This window comes from Ylistrum balloti, unplaced genomic scaffold (genome assembly GCF_031769215.1).
Source record: "Ylistrum balloti isolate Yb309-2 unplaced genomic scaffold, AGI_CSIRO_Ybal_v1 Utg369986, whole genome shotgun sequence".
Lineage (NCBI taxonomy): Eukaryota > Metazoa > Mollusca > Bivalvia > Pectinida > Pectinidae > Ylistrum > Ylistrum balloti.
The window spans coordinates 565,217-588,531 of NW_026782071.1; the positions used below are offsets into that span (position 1 = coordinate 565,217).

At 34.5% G+C, this 23,315-nt stretch overlaps 2 protein-coding genes across 2 annotated transcripts; one reads left to right on the forward strand and one right to left on the reverse strand.

Annotated features, from left to right (window-relative positions):
- Nucleotides 1-1,672: 1,672 nt before the first annotated feature.
- On the forward strand, nt 1,673-4,899 carry LOC132547857 (uncharacterized). Its single transcript, XM_060211662.1, has 2 exons — nt 1,673-2,812; nt 4,216-4,899. The coding sequence occupies exons 1-2, from the start codon at nt 1,673-1,675 to the stop codon at nt 4,897-4,899; spliced, it is 1,824 nt and encodes a 607-aa protein (XP_060067645.1).
- A 1,052-nt stretch (nt 4,900-5,951) lies between these two features.
- On the reverse strand, nt 5,952-22,169 carry LOC132547858 (solute carrier family 49 member 4 homolog). The gene is made up of 10 exons (XM_060211663.1): nt 21,695-22,169; nt 21,138-21,228; nt 20,629-20,792; nt 16,154-16,207; nt 15,682-15,811; nt 14,671-14,779; nt 12,529-12,596; nt 11,113-11,231; nt 10,292-10,474; nt 5,952-6,073 (listed from the first exon to the last, which is right to left on the reverse strand). Exons 1-10 carry the CDS (start codon nt 22,167-22,169, stop codon nt 5,952-5,954), a joined length of 1,515 nt encoding a protein of 504 aa, XP_060067646.1.
- Nucleotides 22,170-23,315: the final 1,146 nt, after the last annotated feature.

Here is a 23,315-nt window from a genome sequence, read left to right on the forward strand (position 1 = left end):
AACCAGGGCGTGTCCTTCCCTGGCGGTACTATAACGTACCCATGTCCACTATCGATCACTCAGTAGAAAAAATACACATATATACAAAATCCAAATATGAATAAATTCACTGATAATAATCACTACCGGACCGGAAGTTTCTGTCATCTGCTAAGTAGCTGTCCGATAATTCGGTATCATATCCCAGTCTTCTTTTTTTCCGTTCTCTAAAACCACAAACAGTTTTCCATCCACACTATATGAATGCTTCACACTCTTTAGTCTATACGCCTGCTTTAGGATGTCCTGGTTTCGTTTGGTCAGGTTCCGGCGCTTGCTGAGAATCTGTGTCTTTTTCCTTCGGTGTGTGAACTTACAAATTATGGTCCTTGGCCTTTCACTGTTAAATCTATCCAGCCGGTGGGCAATGTCAATATCATTCTCGTTTATGTCCACTTTCAATGAGTTCTTGACCAAAGTCACGACTTTCTCGACACACTCCTCCACCAATTCCCGATCGTTTTTATCTTCCACACCAACAATCCTATTGGAATTCTTTCTTCCTTGTTGCTCTAGGTTGTTTAACTTGTAGTCCAAAGAGGCGTTGGACTGTTCAGAATTCCTGGTGTGTTCTTCCAGCTCCTCTGACAGTAATTGATGATGAGTGGTTTGTGTAACGAGGGAAGACAGTGCTTGTGATGAGTGATGTGGACAGTATCACCATGAAAAAGTGTAGGAAAGGAAAAGAATGCAATTTAGCTGACAAGAAAATAAATTAATTGACAGTCGTAAACAAGAATTTTGCAGTGAAAGTTTGTTTGATGTAGAGATCTGGTAGATTAAGAGAACAGGAATACGCGGGAATTGAAATTATATTTGTGTATGGATTTGGGATGTTTTATTAAGAAACACATGATATTTTAATAATAAATTTGTTCAAACCCTCCGGTGATCTATCAATAATTATCCTGGAACTATTAACATCGAAACATAAAAACGCCCAACCATTATTATCTGTATGACATCTTTGTGAATTCTATTAACGTTATGAATGATTGCGTAGAACACAGCCTAGTCTAGGATATACCCTTAAGGCTATTCAGGGCCTAAATAAATAGAAATACATCTCAAGACGTTGTCATGGCTCAATAAATCTCTGTAACTTATTGGTGAAATAAAACACATGGGCTGGTTAAAATCTTTAGCTGTATCTAAATTTCAAATTGTGTTTTAATCATAACGGTGTAATAAAACGCCACTTATACTTATTAAGATGTTCGTAATTTTTCTTCCTGCTGTCGCGACAACACGAGCTCGGCAAGTCACGTTTTTGCTTATGTATTATCTTTCCCGTCGGATTGAGATCCAACTTTCTTACCTAGATTCGCTGTTAACACACATTACGGCCAGTTCCTGAGGGTGTGGCTCTCTCTCGCTGGTGGAGGTAATTGCTAGAAGTATATGCCGCTGTCTATTTAAACACATATGATATTGATCAGCTAGTAGATAATTTCATTAGCAATGGGATATATTATAATGGTCGGTTCGAGCTAAATTCCCCCTTTGACACGTACCGGTCTAATCAATACTGCTGGCTAGCAATGTCCGACATTTGAACTTCAGTAAAGATCGAGACAGGATGTTCAGAAAATTATCTGAAGCCATCCTGGTCATCATTTGTATGCACTGTGTAATGCCACAGGACCCCTGTCAGCAGGACAAGAATTGCTTCTTACCAAACTGTTTTTGTAGTACATTTAATCACCAAATGAATCCAAGTGATATTCCACAGATAGTGTATTTTGGATTTGACGATGCGGTAAACATAGGCATGGCCGGTCATTATGATTATCTTTTCTTGAAGGATAACATTACCAATCCGAACGGCTGTCCAGTCAGTATCACACTGTTCGTTTCCGACAAATACACGGATTATTCCATAGTGAAAAGGTATCATGACGTTGGGTTTGAACTAGGTGTTCATAGTGTTACACATTCACATCTAAATTCGGGACAAAAAGTCCGAAACGAAGCTGAAGAACAGAGAGATAATTTGATCACCAAAGCTGGAGTTTCAAAGGAGGAAGTCATAGGATGGAGGAGTCCGTTTCTCACAACGGCAGGCGACCAACAGATAGATGCCCTGAAACAGCTCGGTTTCAAGTACGATATTTCACTGCAGTACGTTAAAAACAAAATTGACGACGATGATGTTTGGCCTTTTACGATGGATTTTGGCTGGCCCTTCAAATGTAACAATAACAGATGTCCAAAACAACACCACAAAGGATTCTGGCAGGTACCTCTCAATGCCTTAATGGACTTTAAACATCAGTATGGGTGTTCTTTTGTTGACGGGTGTCGGAATGTTCCGAGTAATGAAGAGGAGACTTATAAATTCATTATGGACAACTTCTACAGTCATTATAACGGCAACAGAGCTCCTTTAGGATTAAATATGCACGCTGCCTATTTTGAGACCAGTTATAAGCGAGAAGGTATGAGGAGAGCGATACGAAACATGACACAGTATGAAGACGTATATATCGTTAATGTCAAACAGATGTTAGAATGGATGGAAAAGCCCACAACAATATCAGAAATTAGAACATTTGATGGTTTTGGGTGCTGGCCACGTAAACAATCTAAGAAACCATTCCTGCACATATTTTTAATTGTAGTTCCATTTTCTACTTTAGTCATTCTTTGCATTGTACTGCTTCTATTAACTTGTAGAAACTTATCCCGCAGATTTAGAAACAATGATTATGTTATCTTGAATGGTAAAGAGCATATTGAAAAACTGGTGAATGGCAGCGATGACACAGACTTATGACGTCAACACAAAAACAGGTCGTTGTCAATGACGACGTAGACTTATGACGTCAATATGAAAAAGAAAACCGTGATCGTTGGTAGTGATGACGTAGACTCACGACGTCAATATGAAAAAAACTGGTGAATGGCAGCCATGACACAGACTTATGACGTCAACACAAAAACAGGTCGTTGTCAATGACGACGTAGACTTACGACGTCAATATTTTAAAACGCTCAGTGGTAGTGATGACGTAAACCTCTGACGTCATTATTAACACAGAACCGCCGTCATTCCGTTAGATAATGCTTCAGCTTTTAAAGAAACATACATGTACTCGAGCTAACTCGAATATATAGATTTCTTATCTCATCGGACTAACGACGGCACTTGTCATCTCAGCCTCGGAATGACGTGCTGTCTTTAAGGAAAACGTACACGTGTTTATACATGTATATATACATTTTGATTATCAATAGAAGAATCTTTTATACCCACTAAAGCAATGAATGCTATTGGTTTAAACAATATTTTATTTTCAGATTTTCATTTACAACATACACATACACAAATTATAAAATTGAAAATGGATCTGGCAACAAGATTATAAATCTTATATTAAGCCATCTCCAAATGAATGCTATTGTTACTATTGCAGCTAGTATTTCACCAGGGTAACATAGGTATCCATAATACAACATATCTCATATAAAGGATGTGTTATACAATATAATGACTGTTTAATTTAATATAATAAAATCAATTTTTTTGTTTAATTTTCAATTTTTCAAGCCTTTCCTTCTTCCCTTATTTCTTTTTCAATATTTTGCTTTCAGTTTATGACTTATTATATAATGTACAAAAGGTCATGCAAAGGTGAAATATCTATTAATTTTTGAAATGACACTAAATTGGTCGATGTATCTGAAACATAATTATCTCCCTTTGTTGAATGTAAGCCATTCTCAAAATGAACAACCTCGCTAGGAATACGATTGAATGCAACACACTTAAAAATTGCGTATTCATAAAAATACATTCATCTGTTAATCAATTCTTTCCAATTAATTTATATTTTCCCTGTCACCATTTGATCAATATTCAATCTGTTGTAGCTGTCATTCATCAACAACAGAACCGGGATACCGACAGCGATAGAACCAAGAATACTCCAATTTTGCCAAGCTGTACCTGTAACGTACATAGAATTTATTAATGTAAACATGTTTAATTTATTACATAAAATCATTCAAATATTTAAAATGACTCTATTGTTAAAATTTAAATGTTGATTCAAGGCCACATATAAACTGTGACGTTGCCAATAAGAGTGGATAGCATCATATTAATTTTGAATCAATCTTATAAATTCTGTTTGCTCAGTTTTGTGTGAAACAAAATTATAAATTATAAAACAGCTCGGTTTCAAGTACGATATTTCACTGAAGTACGTTAAAAACAAAATTGACGACGATGATGTTTGGCCTTTTACGATGGATTTTGGCTGGCCCTTCAAATGTAACAATAACAGATGTCCAAAACAACACCACAAAGGATTCTGGCAGGTACCTCTCAATGCCTTAATGGACTTTAAACATCAGTATGGGTGTTCTTTTGTTGACGGGTGTCGGAATGTTCCGAGTAATGAAGAGGAGACTTATAAATTAATTATGGACAACTTCTACAGTCATTATAACGGCAACAGAGCTCCTTTAGGATTAAATATGCACGCTGCCTATTTTGAGACCAGTTATAAGCGAGAAGTTATGAGGAGAGCGATACGAAACATGACACAGTATGAAGACGTATATATCGTTAATGTCAAACAGATGTTAGAATGGATGGAAAAGCCCACAACAATATCAGAAATTAGAACATTTGATGGTTTTGGGTGCTGGCCACGTAAACAATCTAAGAAACCATTCCTGCACATATTTTTAATTGTAGTTCCATTTTCTACTTTAGTCATTCTTTGCATTGTACTGCTTCTATTAACTTGTAGAAACTTATCCCGCAGATTTAGAAACAATGATTATGTTATCTTGAATGGTAAAGAGCATATTGAAAAACTGGTGAATGGCAGCGATGACACAGACTTATGACGTCAACACAAAAACAGGTCGTTGTCAATGACGACGTAGACTTATGACGTCAATATGAAAAAGAAAACCGTGATCGTTGGTAGTGATGACGTAGACTCACGACGTCAATATGAAAAAAAACTGGTGAATGGCAGCCATGACACAGACTTATGACGTCAACACAAAAACAGGTCGTTGTCAATGACGACGTAGACTTACGACGTCAATATTTTAAAACGCTCAGTGGTAGTGATGACGTAAACCTCTGACGTCATTATTAACACAGAACCGCGGTCATTCCGTTAGATAATGCTTCAGCTTTTAAAGAAACATACATGTACTCGAGCTAACTCGAATATATAGATTTCTTATCTCATCGGACTAACGACGGCACTTGTCATCTCAGCCTCGGAATGACGTGCTGTCTTTAAGGAAAACGTACACGTGTTTATACATGTATATATACATTTTGATTATCAATAGAAGAATCTTTTATACCCACTAAAGCAATGAATGCTATTGGTTTAAACAATATTTTATTTTCAGATTTTCATTTACAACATACACATACACAAATTATAAAATTGAAAATGGATCTGGCAACAAGATTATAAATCTTATATTAAGCCATCTCCAAATGAATGCTATTGTTACTATTGCAGCTAGTATTTCACCAGGGTAACATAGGTATCCATAATACAACATATCTCATATAAAGGATGTGTTATACAATATAATGACTGTTTAATTTAATATAATAAAATCAATTTTTTTGTTTAATTTTCAATTTTTCAAGCCTTTCCTTCTTCCCTTATTTCTTTTTCAATATTTTGCTTTCAGTTTATGACTTATTATATAATGTACAAAAAGTCATGCAAAGGTGAAATATCTATTAATTTTTGAAATGACACTAAATGGGTCGATGTATCTGAAACATAATTATCTCCCTTTGTTGAATGTAAGCCATTCTCAAAATGAACAACCTCGCTAGGAATACGATTGAATGCAACACACTTAAAAATTGCGTATTCATAAAAATACATTCATCTGTTAATCAATTCTTTCCAATTAATTTATATTTTCCCTGTCACCATTTGATCAATATTCAATCTGTTGTAGCTGTCATTCATCAACAACAGAACCGGGATACCGACAGCGATAGAACCAAGAATACTCCAATTTTGCCAAGCTGTACCTGTAACGTACATAGAATTTATTAATGTAAACATGTTTAATTTATTACATAAAATCATTCAAATATTTAAAATGACTCTATTGTTAAAATTTAAATGTTGATTCAAGGCCACATATAAACTGTGACGTTGCCAATAAGAGTGGATAGCATCATATTAATTTTGAATCAATCTAATAAATTCTGTTTGCTCAGTTTTGTGTGAAACAAAATTATAAATTCGTTTCCATTCCAGGTGAGATTGATGAAACTCAATATAAGGTGTTCTCTTTAGCGTCGTTAAAAACTAGTTTTAAAAAAATCATTAATTTTTACATCAATCTCATATAAATGAGAACCTGCTGTAAGCACTTAAAAAAACGAAAAGGAATGACGTGGAAAGAATATATAGCAGGATAGAAAGATCGTATATCAGACACATAAGTGAAGGGCACCTGTAAGTCATTCAGAGTCAGATGGAGTATAGACAAACAGTGAATTAAATCGCATCATACAGCTATTTTGTCCTGGTCAAAACTTTTGAGTAAAGGAGACGACTAAGTAAAATCCAAAGTGATAGAAAGAAAAGTCAAAATCTAGGCGGGGAGGTACAGCAGCCCAATAATTAAATACATTCGCATATATCCGATGACTTTAAGTCCGCCAACAGTATTTACCACCTACTATCTCAAAGATTGTATAAACGATACAAAAGGAAATTACACCTTTTAATAATTTAGAGTTAGATACAATGGTGCCAAACAGTGAATCAAACTGCTTCATACGGCTGTTTCGTCCTTCCAAGACTAATTACAGACAATTATATATATATTTCACTAATCCGGAACATCACGTCTTATTTTCCTTATACATTTTACAAGAATTTCCGTGCAAATTTTTCTTTTGTTTATTTTCTACACTAGTTTGATTGAATTTGAATTTGGAGTGTGATTATGTTGACATGTTAGTATTCTCTTGGTGTTTTCATGTTTTATTTTTATCAACTATTTTCCCTTCAACAATGAACGCTATGAAGGGGCAAGATGAAAGTTTTAAAACCAATTCTTACTGTAACCAAATAAGAGTGACAAGTATATCCGTTTTGTATGTGAGAGAGGTAATATAGGTTTTAAAATACGACAGGTTAACATCGTAAACATAACACAATCATGTGAAGAATCCTTCTCGACACCGACAGGACTTTCAACAAAGATGTTTTTTGAAGGGGGGGGGGGGGGGGGGGTTGGGGGGGGTGGGGGTGGGGGGGTGGGGGGGGGGGGTTGGGGGGGTTATTATCAACTACGATATGTCCCCATTTGAACTAGAGGATTTTAGATTAAATTCAATAGTTTTCATCGTCAAAATCCTGCAACATTATCATGCTATTTAGCTGTAATGTTTGGTCATTTTGACTTCAAAATAAAATATTCACGTATTAAATCATTTAATTATGATATGTATTTGACTTAACTGTAAGGATAACCTTAAGTGATTTCTTAACTTGAGGAGTTGTTGTATATATATATATATACATACTCTATTGTTTACAATGTATTAATTTCAATGCTTCTTATGTGTATATGTGTGTACAAACGCACAATTATTTTCTGCAATGTCAATGTATATATGTTCTTTTTGTATAACTCTTCACATTTGGAGGAAATAAAAGAAATAATAATAATAACAAGTTCATACACGATACATAAAACATTTAACAATTGTCGTTAATTACAAAAACTGAAAACTATACAGTCGGCCTACTGCAATCTATATTCTTAATTCAATGTGGTCTGTTTGAAGTGGTTCCTTGGAGAAACAAACACTGAAAATGATACCAGAGAAACTTACCAAGGCCTAGTTCCCTCTTCTTTATATGTCCCTGTAATTTACGGTCGCAACACAATGATTTACATTAATGCATCAAACAACCGTGGTATTAGGCCAGTGATATCACAAAGTTTCAAACAATGGAAAGTGTAAGTTAAAAGTCAATGGAATCTAAGTATATAGGGTGTAAAGGATTGGATCATCTTGGACGAGGCACCTAAACCAGATATAGTCGTGTCCCGTTTTTTTTTCTTCTATTTCTAATTAAATGAATTATACTCTACTTTTCGTTGTCATACATCATTACGTAAATTATACCAAGCTTAAGGGGCGGAACCACTTTTAGCGGACGTCTGTGATTGGATACCTGGGACTATATAAACATCACATCATTTTGACTAAAATATAGCATTATAAAAAATCTTGGATTTTTTTTTTATATAACTTTACTTATTTGGTGTAAAGGTGGCACCTCAGTCAATAACATATCATATTTCAGAGCAACCCATACAAATCAGTAAATATCTCCATCAATAAATGGAATACGCTTAATAAATTAATATAGACCTAATAAAGATATGCATACTGTCGTCAATTATATTTACAGAAAACATCAAGAAAATACCAACATCAATAAGGCAGAAGAAGGCAGTATGTAAACACAAACCTTACAATGGTAGGGGACTGGAATGTAGTACAGGATATCAATATGGACATAATATTATACAGGACAGTCATACACTAAGTAGGAATATATGGAATATTTACAGTTTACTTGATATTTGGAGAATACTGAGAAAAGTCTATACACATAGCAGAGAAGTATCCAATTAACCAAAGTCAATAAGAATATCAATCTCACAAGAAGTTCTTGCCATAATTATTAACTCTAGTATAATGCTTGGTTATAGAACTGACCATTCATTGGTATAGATTGGACTTGTATCAACAAAGAAAAAAAAAAACAGGTAAAGGGTAATAGAAATTCAGTTTTGTGTTACTTAAAGATAAATCATGGGTAAATTTGACAAACCATTTAAGACACTACTGAACATAAAATTGCAGGTGCTAGGAAATTATAAATAAAGACAGAATTGAGAGTAAATGATCAGAAAAGATAAAAAGAATACTGAACAAAAAACAATTTAGAAAATTTAATAGATATGCAACTTACTGACCAATGATACGCAGATTTAGAATAATCAAAACATTAATGATGTTAAATTAATGATTCCTTTCTTGATCAATTTGTTTGTAGATTATTGTTCTGGGTGCCTGTCAAGTACAGTGAATGACTGCTGAAGATTTATTAAGATATAACAACCTGCAGATTCTCCCTTTCAATGACGTAAAAAGTTTCTACAATATTTAGAATTTGCTTGTAAAATATTAAATGATAAGTTGTATAAGAAGAAAACAAAAAGGTTGAAAAGGTACGAATTTATTTTAAAAACTCTACGAAAGTAAATCAACAACAAATTTTTAAAAAATACCAGCATGTCAATAAAATCATAATTCAAACCAAAATTCAAGAAAAGTAGGGCAAAGTATGAACAAAAGACAGATTTTCACGGAGACCCCTGAAAAAGTTCAAGGAAAATTATCGACCAGGTGTTCTGGAAAAGTAAACGTCTTCTGCTTCATCGACGACAGCCACCATGTAAATCTTGGTTAATTCCAAGTAAGTAATGTCACGTTCTCAAATGAGAATAAGGTATACAACAAGAGAACCAACAGGCAAGCCAACGAGCATCAAAATGCGTACAGCTTTACGTCGCACAAAGAAATAGACTGTTTCTCTGTTGGATCATTATGATGATCGTAAAACTTCCCCATAATTTTCATCGACCTGCATCTTTTAGGACCCCGTGTTACGAGTTTGTTCGTCAGTTTGATATCAAATCAACTGCGACATGCTAACATAGGTTGGGATGCAAGAGGTTGTTATCCAAAATGGAAAATTCACAATAAGGATATAGAAATCATCGCGCTTATCATACAGCTTGGTGGAAATCTGTCCATGTTGGTGTTGTTAGTTTTTAGAAAATATCGAGATATGCAAATTTGCACAGCCAAAATGCAAGATTGCCGCCGTCGGTCATTTTATTTTCTTGACCAGTCATTTAAAAGGGTAATATAAGAGATCAACGGGAACCTACATATGACAAATTAAGAAATATCCATCTAGTGCTGTTTAAAGATAGCCATCAGAAGAATTTTAAGGAAGGGCGACTGACAAATGAACCAATGATCATGGTCGCTGGACAATTTGATCAGTTTATCTACTGTTAATATGCTGAACATGATGGCAATTCCAGGAGATATACAATATACAATTCACCTCCACCACGAAAACAAATAATTTTACAGTATGTGATTTTCATATATGATTGATTCTGTTAATTAGTAACTCACCAATGTTTGGAATCATTTGCAACCCCAGAAATACAAGCCCAACAGTATTGAGCCACATCAGCATAACGACAGTGGTGATACCTTCTGCGATTGGGTAGGTAATCTCGCAAGCCATCTCAAACCATAACGGGACAGTGGCGTTCACCAGTAGGGTACCCGTTATGATGGAGACATATATCTGTGCTGAAATGCACCACATAGTATACATGAGACCATCTGGTTAGGAACTAATTCTTTGAAGACAAGATTACAGTAAATATTAAAACAATATGATTAAAGTAATCTTAATGTCAGTTTAGAACCAATATAATGACAGCTTGAAATTAACGAATGGATATATCAAAAACGTTTTGAGTTGCCGGGTTTAACGAATTAAAAATTTGGTGATTCACTAATCCACAGAAAAAGGGACATTTTGATTGGTCAATAACAGATGACCATACCTAACAGGTATACTGCTCCGTCAGATCTTCATGCAAGGAGGTTCAAAGTGAAATGAATGGTATACTTTAATGGAGTTAATTTATAATTTAAAAAATGATTAAATGATTTTTAGACATTTTGAAACCACAGATAAAAAAGAAGCAAAATGAAAATGAACCAGTAAAATCCATCAATATACCTATTACTATATCATGTCGTAATTTTACTTTGGCGATGATTGTTTTAGCCAACATAAAGCCACGTGCGTAACAAAACACTGACGTCATTTCTACGTTATAATAGGAAAATTAGGAGAATTCATAGCGAAAAGATAGTGTGATTATTTGTAAAGTTAAGACTACTAATAATTTTCAGTTGAGAGAAGTTATCATATTTACCTAATGAACTAGGAATAAGGTCTACCAGAATCAGATTGAACCACAGAAAGTCCAGGAATGCCAAGGAATACAACAATATCAAAATTTGCCTGATATTTTTAGAAAATATATCCGAGACTCTGAAAATGAAATAAAATACTCGTTTTAAGCACTGAGTCTATATAATATATGTTAAACAATGTCGTCAATAAGTAAGGTTGGATAGAGAATTTAGTAGATTACCAAAGATTATCGTACATAAAATACAGAGGAGCATAGACCGTAAGATATAAAACTACAGATATAGCTCTCCCCATCACATGATTTTCATACTTGATTGAAGGGTGGGGGTGGGGGATGGGGGGTGGGGGGATGTGTGTGTGTGTGTGTTTGTGTGTGTGTGTGTGGGGGGGGGGCTGCTGAAATAACTTGTTCCGCAATTATTGTGATTTAAAAAAAAGTTTGTATTTATACTCAGAGATGTAAAAACGTAAAGCCAAAGGCAAAATTCGAAAAATGAAGATTTATCAAACACGCCTGTGATATAGAAGGACAAAACATTTTGATCTTTATCCGTGTTTTGGTTGAAATATGATGATATTCCTCATACATAAATGTCAACAAGAAAATGTAAACACATGTTTGACCAGTCAGAAATGATAAAATTTGAGTAAAATATATTATGATCTGATTGGAAAATAGAAACATTTTTGTCAAATTTCAAGACGACGTTTGCAGTGTGGAAGTATTTATATATTCATATTCACATTTAAAATTACATTTTTGTGAGGCTAAAATTTCAAAGTTTAACAAAAATGTGCATTTTCGTTGGCAGTTAAATTGGCGGATAAATCTTGCTCACAAAATCTACAAATAATTAATCCATGTCAACTTTAATCCGTTCATTTCTTCATGGACATGGAAATTCATGGATTCAACGCAAAATAAAATCTCCACGAAAAAAATGATCCAACAATATAGAACAATATCTTTGTAACGCGTTTCGTTAAGGAGAATAAAATATACCAAGGGTCATTTTATACCGTAACTTCAATTTATTACAATAAAAAAGTATTGAAAAGAATATATTCATGATTTCGCTATGTTTAGCATCTTGAACTTAAATTCAACACTCGACAGTTAACAGATGGTAAACAGATGTCTGAATAATGAGTGATCAAGAGGGCCTCCATCACTGCCATCTGAATAGAATATAGCATAATTCAAACTTTCATCTAGGAGCATATGTAGGCGAACTGATTCATATGGAAATAAGAGAATGTCGACATCGTCCCATGGTTCATAACATGTCTCCTTTTTTTACTTCTAATTAAACAAGATATTTACATTAAATAGACTGGTACACATTAAAATAGCTGAATGTTTACACACAATGATGAATACAAATAACGACATTGATTAAGAAGTTCCACTTACCGGGCCATAGCAAGACATCCAAAACATCCGGCAATAATGGAATAAAAACCAATCCATCCAGCTTGTGCCTGAGAGATATTTTCATCATTTAGAAATTCAGAGTACAGTCACTTTTCTCTTCTTCTTCGAGTGACCTTTATAGACAGTTAAACCTGTATACAAAGAACACTCTAGGGAGCAGACAAAAGTGACATTTATAGACAGTTAAACCTGTATACAAAGAACACTCTAGGGAGCAGACAAAAGTGACATTTATAGACAGTCAAACCTGTATACAAAGGACACTCAAGGTAGCAGAGAAAAGTGACCTTTATAGACAGTCAAACCTATAAACAAAGGACACTCAAGGAAGCAGAGAAAAGTGACATTTATAGACAGTTAAACCTGTATACAAAGAACACTCTAGGGAGCAGACAAAAGTGACATTTATAGACAGTCAAACCTGTATACAAAGGACACTCAAGGTAGCAGAGAAAAGTGACCTTTATAGACAGTCAAACCTATAAACAAAGGACACTCAAGGAAGCAGAGAAAAGTGACCTTTATAGACAGTTAAACCGAGTGAAAACGAGTTAACTATATCAGACAATTTTATCTGAACAAAAATAAAACCAACAAAAAAATAAAACTAATGAGAGACCCATGGAACTGAAAAGTAGTCAGAATACATCATCATGATTTCAGGCAAGTTACAACTGAACCCCACCGGAAGAACGCGAAAAGAATTTTGAAATAGATGATTTTCAAGGATAATATGATTGTGCACTCATATTACAAAACTGTCACTATAGGTGCCATATTAAACTATGGACTTCGCTAGCGTCCATTCCGTAACAACACCACCATTGTTCAGCCCAATGGCACCCATGAGACCGGAAAAGAAGTTTAAATATGGCGGCCATGACAGCCATATTCGATTTCAAACTGATCCGAAAAATACCAAGGCATGGTTAAGACCATCTTAGGTTCATTTCAGCTAAATCTAAGTGGTGGAGTTTGAAAAGACGTTAAAAAAGTTAATGGACAAACATGACGGTCCTAGGTCAGAAGACCTAAAATAATCTTAATCGCATCATAAAATCCTTCTATTTTTTCTTTATTTTCTAAGTTTCCTCTTTAATATCGTTCTTTTACGGTTCATTTTTTAACGCAGTTTTAAATAAAACTTGGTGCAAAAGTGATCAATAATTTAACATCATACCAATAGATATGGTCATTTTAGGACGGATTCTCCATGTTTGCGAATTACGTGCAATGGTTTAGGGCGCGCATTTTAGGGAGGCTGCGATATTTCCATGTAAGCCTCCTTCGAAAGTGAGGAATTGAAACCGACTTTTGGACTAGTACAACCACAATTAAGTTTACCGCAGAAGGCATCAAGCAGGAAAACGGGAAAGACCTTACTCAGCAGATATACTCATGTCTCCTTACAGCCGTCAGTGATATTCTGTTTTTTAAGTGTAATGATCATTCGCCTCCATCTTAAATTCGCCTTCCCTCAAGGACGAAAATTAAACGAGGTGGAAAAATTCCCGGAATACCTATAACTAGGATATCACCAGAAGAGGTTAGTGGATTATACTGCCAATGTAGGAATACACCTGCCACATATAGTTTTGATGTATTCGGCAGTCACGGAAAATATCTGTATTTTAGCGCGTGCTCTTAATTCGTCATAATTACTTCCTGAATTTCCTTAAATGTTACTTTCGACAATATAGCATTTGTTATATGTTGAAATATGCGAATTGGTGCGATGAATGAACAAGAAGTTTATTTACAAAATTTCATAGAATAGATGTCATATCCATTGAAGTTTGGAGCTATGTTTTCTTGCGGAGCAATTATATTGGCGTCACATGGCAAAATTCAGGGTAACATCATCGTCAGGTAAACAAAGATTGAACAACAAAACTTTATGTTCTTATTGTCTGGTTTCCAATCAATATTGCATAATAAATAGAATATATGGTCGGTGTTTATGGTCCATAAGCTTTATTATGGCGAAGATGAAGTTAGACAAAAAGTGTTGTGTCAAAATATAGCTTTTAAGACACGGACAATATATTCTATTTATCTGACGCTTATTTACTCAGTGAGAAAACCATAAACAAGTTGTTTGTGTCATTGTAATGGCCTTACCTCCGATACATCATAAGACTTGAGATCGACTGATAACACACCGCCCCATAGTGCTACAATACCTACAGGCAATCCATAGGCAAGGCATAACTGAAGAAACATCTTGTTCCTGCAACAACAGTTCAACATTCAGCTATTTCTATGGTAAACATTTATTATGCTGGTAGAAATTATATGGCAGTACTGACCGTATGCATTTTCCGATGGACAAAAAAGTCTTTATTACATCTTTTATTTTATTTTTTTTTTTTTTTTTGGGGGGGGGGGGGGGGGGGGGGGGAGATTTCTAAATGTGTTTCGATCTGTAATCTGTAACAAGATTTAAGGTTCTCAATTTGTTTCGATCTGTAATCTGTAGACAAGATTTACGGTTCTAAATATCTTTCGATCTGTAATCTGTAGACAAGGTTTCCTGTCCTAAATTTGATTTTTCTGTAATCTGAAGTCAAGGTGTACGGTTCTAAATTTGTTTCGATCTATTATCTGTAGACAAGGTTTACTGTTCTAAATTTGTTTCGATCTGTAATCTGTAGACAAGGTTTACTGTTCTAAATTTGTAATCTGTAGGCAAGATTTACGGTTCTAAATTTGTTTCGATCTGTTATCTGTAGACAAGGTGTACGGTTCTAAATTTGTTTCGATCTATTATCTGTAGACAAGGTTTACTGTTCTAAATTTGTTTCGATCTGTAATCTGTAGACAAGGTTTACTGTTCTAAATTTGTAATCTGTAGGCAAGATTTACGGTTCTAAATTTGTTTCGATCTGTTATCTGTAGACAAGGTTTACGGTTCCAAATTTGTTTCGATCTGTTACCTATATAGAAATTGCACAACAGATCTGTAACATATCAGTATACAAGAACACGTCAACATTTTAGTCATCACGTCAGTATCAAAGACTTAATGAACACTTTAAACAAAAACATTACAACTTCATTTATATCGTACAAAATTATTATAAGATATAATGGAGTTGTGAAATGACTGTCGACCGCTACTATCAAACCTACCTCATCAGTTTTCTAAACCCAGATTTTATGTCCAAACGTTCTTTTGACGCCGTTGTACTTGGTGGCTTCGGCGGTTTGGAGGGGAAGTATACTGCTACCATTAACATTAATAGAAAACACCATCCACATTCTGTCAACACATTTAAAACTATTTTTGAGTTAATAACATAATGTTGTATTAAAAGTATGATACTGTATATACTATATTAAACACGTCGAAGGCTTGTGGTCAAACGATTAGGATTTGGCAAGTGTGTTAAACATCAAAGCTGAATGATCTTATGAGTCTCATCGATGCATTGGGTTTTCTCATTTTAATGAAGAAAGTGCACATAAAACAATCCATAGAAGAGTGAACAATTTCGATCTGATACCTCTTAACACTATGCATAAAATGCCGGCCCCCAAAAAATGAGAACCTTCGAAAACAATAACGTCAGAGGAGAGACAGAGAAGGTCATTAAAAACGTACCGGCGTACATAATTACCATTATCTGGTGACGTATGCGTGGCACGTCTGCATCATCTGTAATAAACATAATAATAACTGACGTCCAAATTTGACAGTTGCAGTCTGAAGATCAGACTCGGCTTGCATTCGTTACTAGAATACTGTCAAGTCATATGTTTTTGTGTGACTCGAATTTCGTGGTTTTTTCATATTTGTTCATGGGCACTTGATGAAGTAGACACATATAATACTTACAACGACTCTGAACTTTTAAACAGTTTGACTCGTGTACATACGAATTTGAATTCGTGGATCACGAATACCCATTAAGTCATAGAAAATAATTTCACCAAGAAAATTATTGATTTCACAGTAATACAAAATGATACGGCCACATGGAAAATAAAGTATAATTCTGTAGCATATTTAAAATTTCGTTTTAAATTAAAAATTTGTTTTTAATTTATTTGAAAGAAAGTTCATATAAACGGACATTTATTTGAAGGTAAAAATTTGAATATCCATTATGACAAATGTAAAAAGCATCAGTACATAAATAAAGATTTAAAAAAAAATGCTTAGATCCTATTTATACATTTGTAATTAAAATATGTTTAAATCAATATTTTTGACGATTCAAACTTTTCCAAAACTGTTAAGACAAAATGTTTTTATTCGCCGAAGCCATGAAACAGACGCTTGTTCCCTTATTGATAGATTTTCTATGCATTTCATTTAGCGACATTGAAAAAAAATTCAATCCGTTCTGCAGAATAAGTATCTATTATGTAACCAACTTTGTCCAATTAAAAGGCTACTAGGTGTAATTGCTGATTCCACCGACATTATATAAGTCTGGTATACTTTTCATTAATTAGTCATACCACTCATCATTGAATTTGTACATAGTCCATAACTATAGAAAGGTATCATCCTCATAAAAAATATTATAAGAACTTCTTTTACATAGAACTATAAATGATACATTGAAGATAAATGGTCTGTAGAATTAAATTTTGTGATTTTTAGTACATGTAAGAAAATCATCAAAATAACTTACCTTGACCAGGTATGAAATTGGAATTGGTTGCCATGGTTATATTTTCTTGTTGAGATACGAGACCGCTAAAACGACATATAAAACAAATACTGAAGTAGGTACGTAACGTGATACGAACATCGTTGATACCAGACATTTACGACCATTACTTTTTTATACCTCATTCACTTTATACTGTAAAATAATGCAATCTTATCCACGAAATCATATGTCCGAACTATGAAATCTTGTCATGAATTGAAGTTTGAGTTGCTTTCGGAATTGCTAACGAAATACTATACTGAAAGGAATAAGAAACGCAATTAGGAATTTCCAGGTCTACTGTGGGAAATAGAAAAGGGTTTTAGAATGTAATTATGGGGTAACTGGAAGATAGTTGACCACTGTCATCTTCGAGAATTTCATTCGTATACGTTAAGTAAACCTTTCAAATTTGACGTTGATTCAAGAGTACCCCACTCAAAATGAGTACGCACTGTATTTGGATGAATTGGAACATGATGACGCCCAATTGTGTTCCTTGCTGTTCCGTGGCCGTCAGAAAGCGATTGCGTAGGTGCGAAAGTCGCATTGCCCTATCCTGCCGACGCGTCGTCACACAAGGGCGACCGCTTCGGGTACGGTCTGCAACCCTTCCGTTGGCATGCAGTCTTTGGATGAGACGGCAAATGTTCGATGGAGGGACTCCAAATTGATTAGCGACCTGATTGTGCGGGGTACCTTGCATAAGAAGTGCAATGGCACGACCGCTGTCAACTTCGGACAGTCGTGGCATTTTTAACGGTGAACTGTTTATGCTTAAAATGTGGGAAATCAAGACGAATATGTCTGAAGATTCGCACACACAGATTTTGAACCAATCCTTTATACTGGGTTCGAGATATCCTGCGTTTGTCTCTTTTTCTTTTGTACAAGCGGCGTGCGCAGTTTAGTAATGCATCAGTGATTTTGATACGGTACCATATGGACCTAACTCAAATGCACACATTTGTCAAGTTTCAAGGGTGTACGTCAATGATTTAATTTACAAAATGAACTTTAAGCTAATTGCGTATCTTTTTCCTCTCAGTATATTTCAAGAATGAAATTTGAGTCCATGAAAATACACGATGTTATAGTATGATCACAAACACATCAGATTTTTGTCTTTGGTTTTTGTATTTTCTTCACGCTACCAGACAATTTATCACCAATTCCAGTTAAAGGGACTAAATAGATAAATTTCGTTATTTTTGTTCATGCATTCGATTTCGGGCAAATCTTGAAATACTTAAATTAGACTAATCACATAATCATAACCATTTTGAGAGAAAAAAAGACAAACATTATCAGCTTCAAACTAACACTGGTCAACACTCACTGGTGTGTCTACAGTCATTCGCTAGTTTGATCGGAGATAGCAGAGCCACGTGGTCTTTCGGAGCCTCGTTTTAATTTGTTTCTTAATTTGCATGCGTAAAGACATAGTCTACACTTTGTAAACGATGATCCGTATGAATTAGTGTTTGCTCGCTCCTGTTTTATCTTATTGACGTTTTTAATAAAATGCTTATACATATTTTTAAATATTGTAATTAACAGAAAGTGCACCACTTCTAATATACATTAAAATGTTACAATGTTTTTTATCAGTTATAAAATGAAAATCTGACCATCTATTCCCTTTAAACGGTCAAACTGTCTCCATTTGACCGATCCAATTAAAATATTAACAAAATATCAATGGAATATTTTGAAATAATACAGTACTAAAATTCATGAACTTTATTTAATTGTGGTGCTATTGTACCTCCCCAACCGATTCTTTAACATTCTATTCGACTAATGTTTCTTATTCGCGACCTAGGTTTCAACATATTAGACCCCTGATATCACTGAAAAGTCCCAGCAGGACGAAACAGCTGATTGATGGAGTTTAATACATTATTTGTTTCTATTGTATCTAATAGAAATGTACTGAAAGGTGCAACTTTGGACTTACTTATTAATCTATTTATTTTCTAGGGTTTTTTTGTTTTGATTTTTTCTTTCGATAATTCAAAATCTTAACCTAGAATTTAAAACAATAGAAACATTAACACAATAGAACTACTCACATGTCCGTTGTGTTCGTGTCACTGTAACTTGCAAACAAAGGACCTAGAACATCAATGTATGTAATTCGTAAAGCGCATTAAGTTGACCTGTCAGCTTTACCTTTGTCATATCATTACATGTCGCTATCTACTCTACTCTATAATCTAACAATTAACCAGTGAGTTTTCCCCATAAAGACTGTGATCGCTCAAATGTTATATTCCAGGGACAGTTCAGCGTGTTAGTTGTTTCTGAAAAGTGTACGTTAACCGTGGATTACTAGACATATGATATAGAATTCACGCTATAAATAAGGATCATAGGTTTTTCTATGAAGTTATTGTAAGATCTTGTTTGAGTGCCTCCTCTGAATTTACACCAGATGTAATTCTTTTACTCTTATTTCTACTTGTGGAATACTGGTCTGTCGTGGGAAACACACCCAGAATCACGGTTGTTGTATTACACACCTGCCTATGCGATACAGACAAATGTGGTGGGTCCTAATTGATCAGCTGATACGATGTATCATTGTGTACAGATAATTATTTGCAGTGACTTTTAATATTTTGTTTTACATGACTAACTTTATTTGCCACATCAAGGTACGCCAATGAAAAGTTATCGTGTCAGTGCATAATTTACAAAAAAATGATTTTTAATGAAATTGCATCCTTTTTAATACAATGTCGACGTCTGAAGTTATTTTTTCCAATATTTTACCATGAGAAATGAGAGAAAAATATTATTCCATATGCCGGGGTGAAGGATAGGATATTTCATCCTCGATGTCACAAAATGTTGTAAAACTTTTGGCAAAGAGTTTGACGCCATTTTGTGTCCTCTCCGGTGTAATATCCCTATCCTACACCCCGACACAAGAAAAAGTTGATAATCTCACTCGATATATAACAGCTGAAGGCAAAAATGAAAATGATAAAAACACATAAAACTTTCCCTTCAATCTACGACTGAAAGAATCAAAATCCCTACGCCAAAATCTATGGACTGTCTGTTTAGAATTTTAAACTAAATTAAATTAGATTTTTGTTTTTTGTTTGTACTTTTCTGTTTCAAAATTAGTTAAAATTTTATGTTCTATCACATTACAATAGACCAAATTATCCAATCATCTATTTTTGCGGGCTGTTCTGTAGTCGTAGGAAGACACACATTCTTTAAATAGATAGCGAAGACTCTAATTGTACAATATTAATCAGCATCTTTCCTATTATCGATCCATTGGTGTGCTTGAATTGTTTCATAGCGTGTTAATTTTTAACTTATGTCTTTAAAGGAAATATGAACGGTTTAAATTCAGCGAAAAATATGTTCACAACAGACAAATATATCGTTGTACCTATGAGGAATGCAGCTGCGACACCTCCGTAGTTACACAGTGTTGCTATGGCAGTCGATGTGGTTCGTTGGTTTGGCGGGAACCATGTAGCGGACAAAACAGGTGGCATCCCCATCGATATCGGACCTGCTAATCCATTTAGAAAGGCGGCTATGTTTGACGTCCTGTAAATAAATTACTATTGAGGTCAGTTAAAAACCACCAAAAACATCAGCATTATCCAAACTTATTCCAATGCTGAGGTTGTGTGTTTCTTAAGAAATAAAGTAATTAAGGTTGAATTATTTTTCAGAACAAAACAAGTAAACACCGAAGATTCAAATTGGATAAAACAGCATGTCTCCATTATCAAATATCTTAAATGAATTTCAAAACTGTAAAATTAATTCACATAATACTGATTATAAGTTTTATCTTCGAAAAATTAAAAACTCGACAATAAAATACTGGTAACTAATATCCGCCGCCGGACGCTGCGTTAGTACGTCAATAATTTTAAGTAAATGTACCACGTGATGTACGGAGGCTCTGACGTAAAACATCGTATGGTCGAAGCAACTGTTACTAGCGCTGCTGTCAGAAGACAACACATCCGTATACCTACAGTGAAAAATTCATACATTAATTTTGAAGACACATGTTATCAACAAAAGTTTCAATAATAACCCAAGAATTATTGAAGTAAAAATCTCAGCATCTGTGAGAACAAACAAATAGTTGTTTCTTTTTGCTAAGCTTTCTGTTCAACACGCAGGAATAGCAATCTTCAATTGAGACAAAAACATGTTCTTGGAATTACATTAAACAATAATTAAATATTTTCATCCAAATGATCTTTTTCGCAACGGGTTAAAGAATTCTTAATCCTACACAAGTATTTGAACGAAATAAATGTATGACGTCACACTAGATATCATAGTGGTTTCAAAACATCACCAAATAATATTGTATACCTGTCATTATTGCTGGTACATTATTGATTGTTCTTTACGTCACCGATATAAACTGACTGAAATTTGAAGACAATAATATCTTTTGCCTTTGATTGTTAGTAAATCTGTCATACCTTTGACGTCCATACTCCATGACGACAGCCATCCCGCCAGTAATGACCCAATAGGCCCCCAGTTAGGGAGCAGTGCTATAATGGTATTGTCCCAGCCAAAAGCCTTTTCACAAGACACGGCTATCGGTCCCCATGTGTTCCATACAGCGGCCTGGGTAAAGGTGAGGAGAGAGAAGACAACCAAGATATACCATCGCCGTCCGTACACTTCAATGTATTGTCCGTCTTCTTTCTGATCTACAATCTCTCCATCTGTCCGATCGTTTGGTTTGCCACCTTTCAGATCAATGGTATCGTCTTGGTGAGTGCGAGTGTGGCCGTTTTTCAGTGCTTTTAATTCAAATGACACTACCGTGTCTCCAAGTTGGGAAGAAGGCTTAGAATTATAAGCATTTTGTATGTAGTCACTCTGAAACTCTTTGGGTTGATCAGTCGATTTAGAATAAGGAGCTACTTTGTACAGTCCTTTCACCATGGTAACATGTAACTGATATAAGATAATAGTGTCTTATACATTATACATTTCAACAATAATATAATTTCTTTTCACCATGCCTACTTGTTAATAATACAAAAAATACAATGTTTTACAAATTGTACCTTCATATAACACTATAAACTCTTCTCGTCATATCCACATGTAATCGATACAAATAAAAGCGTCCTATTTCTGAAAAATTCTTATTGTCGAAGAGTTACTGTAGAATTCTTATTATCGTGGAGTTACTGTAGAATTGTTATTACCGAGGAGTTACTGTAGAATTGGTATTATCGTGGAGTTACTGTAGAATTGTTATCATCGTGGAGTTACTGTAGAATTGTTATCATCGTGGAGTTACTGTAGAATTGTTATTTTCGAGGAGTTACTGTAGAATTGTTCTTATCGAGGAATTACTGTAGAATTGTTATTATCGAGGAATTATTGTAGAATTGTTATTACCGAGGAGTTACTGTAGAATTGGTATTATCGTAGAGTTATGATAGAATTGTTATTTTCGAGGAGTTACTGTAGAATTATTATTATCGTGGAGTTATGATAGAATTGTTATTTTCGAGGAGTTACTGTAGAATTGTTATTATCATGGAGTTACTGTAGAATTGTTATTACCGAGGAGTTACTGTAGAATTGTTATTACCGAGGAGTTACTGTAGAATTGGTATTATCGTAGAGTTATGATAGAATTGTTATTTTCGAGGAGTTACTGTAGAATTATTATTATCGTGGAGTTATGATAGAATTGTTATTTTCGAGGAGTTACTGTAGAATTGTTATTATCATGGAGTTACTGTAGAATTGTTATTACCGAGGAGTTACTGTAGAATTGTTATTACCGAGGAGTTACTGTAGAATTGTTATTATCGAGGAGTTACTGTAGAATTGTTATCATCGTGGAACTACTGTAGAATTGTTCTTATCGAGGAGTTACTGTTGAATTGTTATCATCGACGAGTTACTGTAGAATTGGTATTATCGTGGAGTTATGATAGAATTGTTATTATCGACGAGTTACTGTAGAATTGTTATTATCGAGGAGTTACTGTAGAATTGTTATCATCGTGGAACTACTGTAGAATTGTTATTATCGAGGAGTTACTGTAGAATTGTTATTATCGAGGAGTT